This window comes from Corylus avellana, chromosome ca2 (assembly GCF_901000735.1).
Source record: "Corylus avellana chromosome ca2, CavTom2PMs-1.0".
Taxonomy (NCBI): Eukaryota; Viridiplantae; Streptophyta; class Magnoliopsida; order Fagales; family Betulaceae; genus Corylus; species Corylus avellana.
The window spans coordinates 39967802-39980441 of record NC_081542.1 but is presented as its reverse complement, the minus strand read 5'-3'; the positions used below and the strand labels follow the sequence as shown (position 1 = coordinate 39980441).

General features: G+C 39.8%; 2 protein-coding genes across 2 annotated transcripts; one reads left to right on the top strand and one right to left on the bottom strand.

The window, feature by feature from the left end:
- Window positions 1-1330: 1330 nt before the first annotated feature.
- Window positions 1331-2371, bottom strand: LOC132172455 (E3 ubiquitin-protein ligase ATL41-like). Its single transcript, XM_059583964.1, has one exon. The coding sequence runs from the start codon at window positions 2261-2263 to the stop codon at window positions 1604-1606; it is 660 nt and encodes a 219-aa protein (XP_059439947.1). The 5' UTR covers window positions 2264-2371; the 3' UTR covers window positions 1331-1603.
- A 3868-nt stretch (window positions 2372-6239) lies between these two features.
- Window positions 6240-7826, top strand: LOC132169771 (uncharacterized). Its single transcript, XM_059580748.1, has one exon. The coding sequence runs from the start codon at window positions 6240-6242 to the stop codon at window positions 7824-7826; it is 1587 nt and encodes a 528-aa protein (XP_059436731.1).
- Window positions 7827-12640: the final 4814 nt, after the last annotated feature.

Below are 12640 nucleotides of genomic sequence, written 5' to 3'. Positions count from 1 at the left end.
ATATTTCTTTATTCTTTTTCTAACCACTACAAGCAATATAGTCATTAGCGACCAAACAAATAGCGGTGACGCTTACATGTCGCCGCTAATGATCACTGACCATTAGCGGCGACATGAGACTCTGAGAGTCGCTGCTAATAGTAGCTGCTAATGATGAGTAAATAGTGGCGATTCTCAGGGTCACTGTTAATAACATGATCAAAAATTTTAAAAAAAAAAAAAAAAATTTAAAACAATTTGTCGTTGCTATTCAGTCCTGAATAGTAGTGACCCCCAAAGTCGCCGTTGATGAGGGGTCATTAGCGGCGACTATGAAGTCGCCGCTATTGAGAAGAGAAAAATAAAAAATTATAATAATTAAATGTTAATTAGCGGCGACATTATTCGGTCACCAATAGCAACGATCATATTTAAAATATAAATGTTAACATTTATATTTTTTAATGTTTGTCTTCTCCTGACTATCATATTTCTGAATATATGTCTTATTCTAACCATCATATTTTTAAATATTTTTCTTATTCTAACAGTCATATTTTTTAATATTTGTCTTTATCTTAATGGTTATATTTTTAAAAATTTTGGCTTTTCCTAATGGTGACATTTTCTAAAAACTTTTTTTTTATCCTCAGTCATATTTTTTCAAAAAAGGTTACATGCTCTCAGTCGAGTCAGTTCTCGTACGTTCAATGTTGTAAAGAAATGAACGTTTGTCTTGTTTTCAAAAAAGATACAAGAAAGGGAGCGAGAAATTTATTATTTATTATTTTTTTAATGAGTGAATATTACTTACCAAATAAAAAAGCATCATTTTGCTGAAGCTACCGAGAATGATTTTTTTTTTTTTTTTTTTTAATAAATGGTTCTTAGTGATTTAATTTGCTCACCAAAATAGGAATGCTCTTATCCCGGATTCCTTTTGAGTGTGTCCCTCGAACGAGTTGTTTGATTGTTGGCCGCATAGTGAGATTTGGATAAAGTTTTTTTTTCAAATTGAGTTGGAAGAATTTTCTTCATTTTAGTCTATAAAAAGTGACATGTGTCTTTTTTTTGAGGTTTCACATGTTCAGGGATACATGTCACTTTTATAGACTAGATTGAAGGAAATTTCTTCAACCCAGTTTAAAGGAAAACTTTGTCTGTGGGCTTTTAGACTTTTATGGGACTCTCTTTGTTTAATTTTTTTTTTTTCAAATTTATAGGGGTATTTTTGTTTTATTAAAAAAAAATTATGGTCATCTTTATTTTTTTGCAGTTTTAGAAACATTAACAGTATTTTAGTAATTTGAAAAAGGCATTATCAATATAATGGTAATTTGAGGATGTTCCATAAACTAAAAAACCTTACGGCATTAATGCAATATCCTTTTACATACATGCAATGGAAAACTACATAAATCAACACCAAAGTGAATCCTATAATATTTTGTCTTATGTAAACTGGGAAGGCAGTACTCATACAATATTGTCTGGTCCCATATGCTACAACATTATCATCACCAATATAAAAAATTGAACCCCATATTCATATATTTATACCAAGAATTTGAAAAATATATAATTACCTAAAAATACTAATTAATTAGGTAATTATACCCAGCAATCACTGTCTTTCTAGATCTTCTGCGCCCACTTCATCATGATCTCCACAACTCTGAACCCTCCTAGACGATCTCTCCATGCTAAGCATCGTCCGAAATGAGCTTACTCGTGACCCGCCCGACCCACCCGCCTTCTCGAATTCAGCAGGCGGAGCCGTGGGTTGCACCGGATGAACCACCCTTGGCTCAGCCGCGGTGCGGCAGATGGGGCAAGTTGTGTTCGAGCTAAGCCACACATCAACGCACTCCACATGAAACATATGCTTACAATTTGGTAGAACCCTGACGGTGGCCGCCTCCCCCACGGTGCTCAAGCAAATCGAGCACTCTACAGCTTCACTATGATCCGACGGTTTGTGGGTGAGCTTTGGCAGCGAGGCTATGACCATCGGATCGAGACCTTTCCCGGCCGCCGGATGTCGGCGGATTTGATCATCCGGTGCAGCTTGGGTGGTGGTGGTGGTGGTGGTGGTGGTGGTTGTTGCCCTATACGGCGAATCACGCTGTCTTCTTTCTTGGCGTCTTAAGAGATATCTGGCGTAAATATGGAGGAGGACGATGATCACCACGACGGCGAATAGGGAGAAGATAGCGGTGCCCATGATCTTGCTGCTGATACCAAATCTATTGCCTTCATCATCAATATCATCATCACGACCCATAGCTAGCTGCTCCCAAGCCTTTGATTATCTCTCAAATTCTTTCGATTTGCTAAGAGTTTATTTGTTTTAATATTTTCTATTTAACACATAAATATTACTTTGTTCTTGTGAAAGGTGGAAATGTCTTTGATGGGGAGCTTCCTGAAAAGTCCTTGGAGTAGGAATTTCGTACCGCCATCTTTTTCCAAGGCTTGACATTTGGGGAGGTGCTTTGGAAAATGTCAAACTAAAAATCACTAATTTTTTATGCTTTCATCATTTTGTGGAAATTAAAACGAGAAATCTTTCATGGCCATTATGTTTCCTTTGACACACGTATTCATACTAGACCAATATCAATTTATTTAAGATTAAAAGGTATCCTATATATGTCTGAGGTCGTACGCACACTACTGTGGAAAGCTAATTTTATTCTTGACAGAGGACTTAGAAAATGTTTTTAGTTGACGGAGGAAAATAACTACCATGAGGTATAAAATGGTTTACGGGTAAAATATTTTTCACTGCTATTCCACCCAAGCATGTTATTATAAGGGATCCTTATGTCGCCTACCTGCCCCCAACAAGTAGGCCCTACACTGACCATTTTACAGTTGCTTATCCAAATTACAAGCAATGTGGATAGGAATTGCATTAGATCTCAGCCTTCTATTTTCATACATTCTCTTCCTTCTTAATTCCTATTTGCCTTCTCTCATTTCCTTGTACGTACCTCCTTATATTATATAAAAATATAAGAAGTATTTGAAAATTTTCCACATGGTACAATAGTTAAAAAAGTGTTTTTTGAAAAATTTTGAGTTTGCAAACAAACAATAAAACATAGCCATCATCAAGGGTGATGGTTCAATGGCTCAATGAAATTTTCAAGTAGTCAGAGCATGTAGTAGGGCGAGGGTTTGAATCTTCGCAGTTAACGGAGAATCCTTACATATGCCTAATTAGTATTAGCCACTTTGGATTTTCATTGATGCCTTGGTGGGGCTGAGTCAGGCTATGGCTTAGTTGAACTTGCGAGAACGCCTGCGGTTCCTACCGTTTAGGCCCCTCCTATATATGCGGCTCCCAGCGGGTAGGTGCTACTATAGTTACACTCATGTAGGATAGCCACAATTAGTCTCCCCGACCTATCTTTTTTGCTCAGAAAAAAATAATAATAATTTCAACTAAAAATATTTTACACCAAAATAAACAGGGCCTAAATTTCCCAACAATTTAGGAATGACTACGTACGTTTAATTGATTAAGCAGTAATGTATACTTTTCTGGTGATTAAACCTATAACTTCAAATTAATATTTTATTTTTGTACAAATTTATCCTTCTTTTTTCTCCTCTCAATTTCTTAATTTTTTGGGTTTGGGAGAGTGAAAGCAAACAGGGGGCATGAGGAGGGTAGATGGTAAATTTTGGGCCTTGATAGTCTTAGCCATGCATGGACTTTTCTCATTGATTATGGGCCAGATGTTGATCAAACACTGGGCGCCTCTGCCTCATGTGTTACGTACGTAATTAAGCTTTGGAAATGATCAAGGTCGAAAGTGAAAGGGCCAACACTTTTCTAGGCTGCCATAATTGGCTTAATGTTTTCTACAAATTAAACGTGAGAATTTGTATAACTTTCACATCTTATATATGTCGTATATATCACGTTATAAGAATGAAGACAAGGCTGAAGATCTAGAAGCACAACTTGATCTGTCTGACGATTTTATGTCCTGCCCTAATGATAGCATCTGAGCAGTATGAAATGAGGTTGTTGGGGGGGTATTTTCCTTTCCTTCTTATTCAGTACTAGTCCTCAGAGAAGTTATCATATCACCTTTATTCAATGTAAGATGACACGCAGCCATGGAGTGAACATTAATTTTCTACTTTTTTTATCATCTAGTTATCATCATATACCACATATATAAAAGCATATGCTTTCAAGAAAATAGCTTAGAAATGCGAGAAGTGACGGGCTAAAATGTGTTTTTAATTAGTTTTCTTTTTTCTACCGACTTCAAATAAAGAAACATATTAATAAATACAAAACAAAAGATATTGAGAAATTTGGAACTTAACAAAGAAAAACTTTAGTTCATCTAATAAGATTTTTCTTTCTTAAGATAAGAAGATTTTTGTCCAAAAAAATTTCATACCATTAATTTGTTTGAAAAAGAGAGTGGTTCGACCACCCCTTATGACCAAAAGTGTTGGAGAAGATTTAGCCACCCTCAAAGACGTCGTTTTCTCTAAAGAACAGAGAGGGAAGGATTTGGTGTTCAATGCCAATGGCTGAAGCTTCCAAAATTGTGTCCTCCTTGTCAAGCAATAGTCCACAGCCTTAAGTTGAATGGCTCATGCTTCCCAGCTACGAAAAAGTCGATGCTACTCATAGCCGTTGCAGTGTTGCTTCTTCAACCTCACAGAGAAAAAGCTTCACATGATCAAGAACGTGTTCGAGGGGTTACTTGATGCTTGGTGAGTGGGCTTGTCTCACCGGTGGGTGGTGCTTTTGGATGAAGAAACAAACCCACATTAATTTGTTTAATCCCTTCTCCAATGCTACGATTGATCTCCCAGCTTTTATCAGTGAATTCAAACTAGGTGCCCCTAAAGGCTAAAGCCTACATACGGGTGTATTTGGCATTGTAATTTTGTAGACAAAATATACCATTTTAAACCAAATCGCAAATCATTGAAATATAGAAGCATTTGGCAGGGCCGGGAGCCAAGGTGTGGCTTGGGCCCCCATCTTCCACTTTTGTTTTTTTTTTTTGTTTTTTTATAGGGGCTTTTTTGTCTTATTAAAATTTTGGATTAATTATCTTTTTAGTACTTAGGTTTTCATGTTTTTATTTTTTCTCACCTAGGTTTCAATTCGTATCAAATATAGTACTTGACTTATATGTAAATATCAATTTAGTATCTCTATTAGTTAAACTAACGGATTGCAATGGGGTTGGTTTTGACCACCCCCAACTGCCGGTTTGTGGGTGGTTTGACCACCCCATGGCCTTTTGAGGGTGCCCAAAGGCCTTTGAGGGTAGTTTCGGCCACCCTTTTTTGGCCATTAGGAGTAGTCGAACCACCCCCAAAGGCATTAGGAGTGGTTCGCACGACCACTAGATGGGACGCAGGGGGCGGCCGAAACCACTCGCATGGCAGTCCATTAGTTTGGTTGACGGAATGGAGATAGAGATACTAAATTGGTATTTACCCATAATTCAGGTATCATCTATGATACGAATTGAAACCTAAGTAGGGAAAAATAAAACCGTGAAATCCTAAGTACTAAAAATGTAATTAACCCTAAAAGGTTTTTAAGGTCGATCTTTTTATCTTTTTGCAGGACAAAAGGGGTATATTATAATTTTTTTTGATAGTTTAGAGGGACATTGATATAATTTTTAGTTTGAGAGGACAATTCAAATTGAGTATCAATTTGACGAGGTACGCATATTTTTCTCAAACAAAAAACGCTTTTCAATTCGTATTGCATCCTTGTTTAGTCACTATTTCGAAAGTATTTTTACACATGTATCTCGTAGTCATCAACAAATAATTCAAAATTCAAAGCATATTTCAAAATAAAAACACTTTTCAAATCTAGATTTCATTAAAAACATTTTAACTTTTATATCAAATCAAAATATTTTCTTCACACTTAAAAAACACTTCCTAAAAATCGTTATCAAACATCTATTTTTGTCTCTACGTTACCAAACGGCCAATACAATCAACAGTCGTCTCTCATAAGGATTGGTCAACTTCTTTTGGTTGGTCCATCTTACCCGTTTTCTTTATTGAAATTGCATGTCAATTGAAAATGCTCAACATCTAAGTTCCGTCAGTCGGAATAGGCCTCAATAATAGATGGTATGTTTTTTTTTCTTCTCTCTAGTGGTTCTCTCTAAGTAACCCTAGAGGTGAAGCAGCATATCTCCATCCTTTACAGGTCGGAGAAAGGGGTGATTTTCTCAATGGGAAACATGACTGAGGAGTTGACGACACTGTGGGGCAAACTGACGTTGATGGAGGAGGAGGATGTGCGATTGGGGATTTCTGAGAATGGGATTGCACCATTGGTGGACAGAGGCAACGCGTGTGTGGTTGGGAAACTGTTGGCTGATAGAACAGTGGGAAAAGAGATAGTGAAGACGCCATTGCTACGTGCGTGGCAACCAACTGGTAGGGTTTCTTTCAAAACTTTGGGGCCAAATCTTTTCCTCATTGATTTTGAACATGAATGGGATAAATCCCGAATAATGGAGGGTAGACCATGGACGTTTGATGGGCATTTAGTCTCTTTACTGGACTTTGATGGGATAACCCCACCTTCTCAATTGCATTTTGAGAAGGCGGCATTTTGGATTCGCATGTATAATTTGCCTCTGGCGTGCATGGGGAAGGCGATTGGGCAACAGATTGGAGCATCGGTTGGTGAGGTGGAAGAGGTGGATGTCGACGAAGATGGAGTAGGGTGGGGCGAATATCTTAGAGTGCGAGTCACTCTAGACCTAGCAAAGCCTTTATCCCGGGGGAGAACTATCACACTTCGGAACAATACACTTTGGGTTCCTTTTCAGTACGAAAAGATCCCAAAGTACTGTTTCAGGTGTGGTGTCATCAGGCATGGTACCAGGGGGTGTGTACGGGTAGGAGGACAGCGGGCATATGGAAGAGAGACGGAGCCTGAGTTTGGGCCGTGGCTTAGAGTCCCCTCACCGAACAGACGACGGGGAACAGGTGGAGGATGGAATCATGGCGGAAAGTGGGGACGCAATCAACCAGAGAATTTTTTCGAAGGAGATCGTCAACACCAGCAATGGAGACACATGGGGGATGTCGGTGGAGGTGTTGGGGCTGAACACGGCGGTGGGTCAGCTGGAACAGCCACAACGCCGGTGAAGGGAGGGAGTAATAATGTATCCCGGAATTCCAGCCTATCTCCTTCCAAAAGAGGTAGCGGGAATAAGGGAGCATTAAAGGAGAAAGAAAGGGTAGTTATGGGAGGAGCAGATCTTGCGCAAACTGTTATGGGACGACTTTATGGAGATATTAGCAGTAATAATGGAGAAGGGGAAGGAAGGGGAGAGTCAAAAGGAGGAAAAGTTAGTGAGGAAATTAATTGTAATAAAGGAAAAAATATTTACGTTGGGCAATGGGATACCATAAAAGAAAAAATGGTATGGGATTCCTTGGACAAAGTCAATGGTGTGCAATTTATAAGGGAGATTTCAAGTGGTGATAAGCTGGCAGGGAAAGCAAATCGGGTTGTGACATCTGTGCAACATGAAGAGGGCAATGGGCTCTTTACTTTTGGAAGCAAATCAACGTACCCAAGTGGGCATGCAGATGAGTCTCCAATGGTAAACACACGTTATGGGAAAAAACGTGGGAAAAAAACAGATTTGGGCCGAGCTGGTGATGGGGAAAATTCTAGAAAGCGAAAAATTCATGGGGAGAACACAGAGGTGGACAGCTTGCAAGGAAAGCGCAACAGGTATGCGGATTCACCTGGCGAGGGAGACAATGAAGTGGCGGTGGCTGCGGAGCAGCCCCGCCATCAAATATGAGTATCCTAAGTTGGAACTGCCGAGGGCTTGGGAACCCTCGGACAGTTCGTGACCTTCATCAGATGGTGAAGGAGAAGAAACCCACAGTGGTTTTCCTCATGGAAACCAAAGTGCATGACAAAAATTTAAATTTTCTTAGAATCAAACTTGGGATGCAAAACATGTTTGTAGTGGATAGTGTGGGGAAAAGCGGAGGTTTGATTCTTTTGTGGCGAGATAATTTTAATGTGGAAATTCAGAACTATAGTCGCCGACATATAAATGCAACTATTCGAATAAACGGGAATGGAGTGGAGTGGAAATTTACTGGCTTTTATGGCCATCCCGAGGTTGCAAAAAGAAGGGAAGCTTGGGGCCTTCTCCGCCATCTTATGAATTTTTCGCCTACTCCTTGGCTATGTATGGGAGATTTCAATGAGATTGTGAGCTTCTCAGAACAACGGGGGGCTATTTCCAAGACTAGGAGACAATTGGAGGAGTTTCAGAAAGCATTGGAGGACTGTTCGCTTAGTGATTTGGGTTTCAAAGGACCAAAGTTTACGTGGAATAACGGTCGGCCGGACAGCACTTTTACCCAAGAACGTCTGGATAGAGCTGCTGCAAATCCAGATTGGTGTTCGGCTTTTCCAGGTGCAGAGGTGAAGGTTCTGGCCAGGCGAAATTCTGACCACAACCCTTTGCTTCTTAGCTTGGGATTTGGCGGGACTAGAATGAGGAGTTGCAGACCTTTCCGAGTTGAAGCTAGTTGGGATTACCATCCAGAATTTGTTGTTGAAGTGGGTAAATTTTGGAAGGCAAAACCAAGGAGCAGGAACCCACTGCAGAATGTCCACGGCAAGCTTCAGTACTGCAAGCGGTCAATTCAGAAATGGGTCAAAAAAACAGTTTTGGCTACCGAAGATCTTATTCGGTCAAAAACACAAGAGCTTGAGATGTTGCAGGGAGGGGACGGCAATGTAGAGATGGGGGCTGAAAAAGCTCTCAGAGAAGAAGTGAATGGGCTTCTAGAGCAAGAGGATACAAAATGGAAACAACGTGCCAAGGAGGATTGGCTTCGTCATGGAGACCGCAACACCAAGTTTTTCCACGCCTGTGCCACGCAAAGGAGAAATCGCAACTTAATTTCTCAGATTAGTGATGCTCATGGTCAGGAATGGTCAACACCCGAAGGGATAGAGCAAGCTTTTGTAATTTATTATAAAACTCTATTCACTTCGGCAGGGCCTCAAGCCATTGAGGAGTGTTTGGGAGCTCTGGACAGGAAGGTGACTCCAGATATGGGAGGACAACTTCTGGAAATTTTCACAAAGGAGGAGGTTGAGGATGCCCTTAAGCAGATGGCTCCGTTAAAAGCACCGGGACCCGACGGGTATACTGCGGGATTTTACCAACAACATTGGAGTACGATGGGTTTGGAGGTATGTGAGGCGGTTCTCCATTTTCTTAATTGTTCTGTTATGGAGCCTGTTATTAATTCCACTTATATTGCATTGATCCCAAAAAATAATAATCCTAAAAGTGTTATGGATTATAGGCCAATTAGTTTATGTAATGTGATTTATAAGATTATCTCAAAAGTGTTGGCTAATCGGCTTAAGAAGGTCCTCCCTCATGTAATATCACATTTCCAAAGTGCTTTTCTTCCAGGAAGATTGATTACAGATAACATTTTAGCAGCTTATGAAACTCTACACTCCATGCACACCCGAATGTGGAGCAAAGTAGGCTACATGGGAATTAAACTGGATATGAGTAAAGCATATGACAGAGTGGAGTGGATTTTTCTGGAGTCAGTTATGTGCAAAATGGGGTTTCCTGCTAGATGGACGCAATTGATAATGGAGTGTGTTCGAACGGTCACATATGCAATTCTTGTGAATGGACAACCTGTGGGACATATAATTCCAGAAAGGGGTTTGCGTCAAGGCGACCCCCTTTCACCATATTTGTTCCTAATTTGTGCAGAGGCCCTCAGTTCTATGCTTAGCAAAGCGGAAGCTAACGGGGTAATTACAGGGGTGCCTACCTCTAAAAATGGCCCAAGAATCAGCCACCTCTTCTTCGCGGATGACAGTCTTCTTTTTTGTAAGGCTAATTCGGTGGAGTGGCGAAGACTCACCAAGATTCTTGATAAGTATGAAGCAGCCTCAGGTCAGAAGTTGAACAAGGATAAAACTTCTCTTTTTTTTAGTCGGAATACTAGTGCTGAAAAAAGAGATGAGATTACCCGCCTATCTGGATTGCAAGCCACCCAAAAATATGAAAAATATTTGGGACTTCCAACCCTTGTGGGAAAATCAAGGTCAAAGGCTTTCAAGAATATTAAGGATCGAGTTTGGGAGCGTTTGCAAAGCTGGAAAGTCAATTTTCTCTCTCAAGCCGGGAAGGAAGTATTGTTGAAGGCAGTCATACAAGCCATCCCTACCTACTGTATGTCAGTTTTTCTTTTACCGATTTCTCTATGTAAGGAGATCAATAGGCTTATGCAAAGATTTTGGTGGGGGAATAAGGAGAACAATAAAAAAATTCATTGGATGAGTTGGGAAAAGATGGGCATTTCGAAGGCACAAGGGGGTCTAGGATTCCGAGATTTGGTGTTGTTTAATAAAGCTCTTTTGGCGAAACAAATTTGGAGGCTTGTTCAACATCCGGAGTCTCTAGTGGCAAAAATTTTTAAAGCAAAATACCACCCTACAATAACAGTTCTGGAGGCTCAAGTAGGAAAGAGGCCGTCTTTGGCATGGAGAAGTTTAATTTCAGCTAAGGGGCTCATTAAGAAGGGCACGGTTTGGAGGGTGGGGAACGGAGAAGACATCCGGATATGGGGGGATTGTTGGCTGCCAACACCGAGTACCTATTCTGTACAATCCCCAAGGATTCATCTTGCATTAAACTCTAAGGTGAGTGACCTTATTGATGGGGCTACGGGTGGATGGAACAATTCTATTATCTCAGAAAATTTTTCTGTAGAAGAGGCTGCAGTAATTAAATCTATCCCTTTGAGCCCTTTACTTCCCAAAGACAAATTAATCTGGAGGTGTACTGCGAATGGGCAGTTTTCCGTTCGTAGTGCTTATCACTTGGCTGTAGAGATGCAAGCAGAGGGACGGGGGGGAGCGTCGATGCAGGGACAAGGGTGTGAGATATGGAAGGTTTGTTGGAATTTAAACGTTCCCAACAATGTGAAAATGTTTGTATGGAGAGCTTGCCATAATCTCCTTCCTACAAAAGCCAACCTTTTTAAGAGAAGGGTGATTAGCTCACCTTTGTGTCCAATTTGCAACTTAGAAGAAGAAAGTGTTGAGCACATTGTTTGGTCTTGCCCATCAGCGTCCGATGTCTGGAGCAGCGGTCCTATTAAATTACAGAAGAGCACATGCAACAACAGGGACTTCGCACAAATTTTTGAGGAGCTGATTGGTCGGCTTGATCAACCAGAACTGGAGCTGTTTGTGGTTATAGCAAGGAGAATATGGATGAGGCGCAATGATGTTATTCACGGAGGGGTCTTCACTGCTCCCCAACAAGTGGTTATGCATGCTGCATCGGCCTTGGAGGATTTTCAGAAGGTAAATGCACAACCTGAAGGGACGAGCATTGCAGAACAGCAAAGACCACCGATTAGATGGGAGCCACCGCCGGAGAATATGGTGAAAGTTAATTGGGACGCTGCTATTGATCAAAAAAACGATTGTGTGGGGCTGGGATTAGTAGCAAGGGACGAGCATGGAAAATTTCTGGTTGCATGTGGTATAAATCAACGGATTACAGTGGACCCGGCAAGGGCTGAAGCACTAGCTGCCCTTCATGCAGTGATTTTTGCAAAAGAGCTTGGATTCTCAAATGTTATTTTTGAAGGAGACGCTCTAACAATTGTGAAGGCAATAAATTCTACCGGATCATGTGAGAGCAGCTATGGTCATTTTGTGGAAGATGTAAAACGGTATATGTGCGAGCTCGCAACGTCAAAGTTCATTCATGTTGTTAGGGGAGCAAATTCTGCTGCCCATAGCTTAGCAAAAGAGGCTTGTATCCATGTCACTGATAAATATTGGTGGCATTCTATTCCATCATGTATTGGTGGTATTATTAGGAAGGAGGAAATTTTTCCCCTTTCTTGATTTGCTCGGGTTTTGAGCTTGAATAAGATTCCCAAATTTTCTCAAAAAAAAAAAAAAGAAAATGCTCAACAAATTCTTATGATAGGACCGGACCAGGCGGTTAAGCGGACTCCTCTTATGGGTGATTAGATAACATCACACTATATCATGCATGTACATTCACAATATGGTCAATTATGGATAAAATTTTGAAAAAAATTATATTTAGATGTTAAGTTTTCATTTGATTTGGATTTAGTCATTTGGTTTTTAATTTCAAGAATAAAATCCTTAAGGCTCTGTTTGGGAAGAGCCTTGAAGGTTTTTTTTTTAATTAATTAATTACTTAATTTATTGTTATTATTATTATTTTATTTTAGTAGCAACAATTGATTGATGTAAAAAAAAGAAAAGAAAAGTAAAAGTATGAAAAAGTGAAAAATGTACCTTTTTTTTAATTTTTTTAATTTAAATAGTAGTAAAAAGTAATTAATGTGATGTAAAAAGTATGAATATTAGGAATTGATTTTTTTTTTTTTTTTTGATGAATAGAGATCGGCTCTTACCAAAATATAGCCTTAGGTTTTGCCCAAGTTTTAAACTGGTCATTCTATCACTTTGTCGTCAAAGTTAACAGTTTTTCATTTGCCACGTGTGTCATTTGACACGCCAAAATCCATATTAGCACCCAATATCAATGCTGGTGTCAAAATT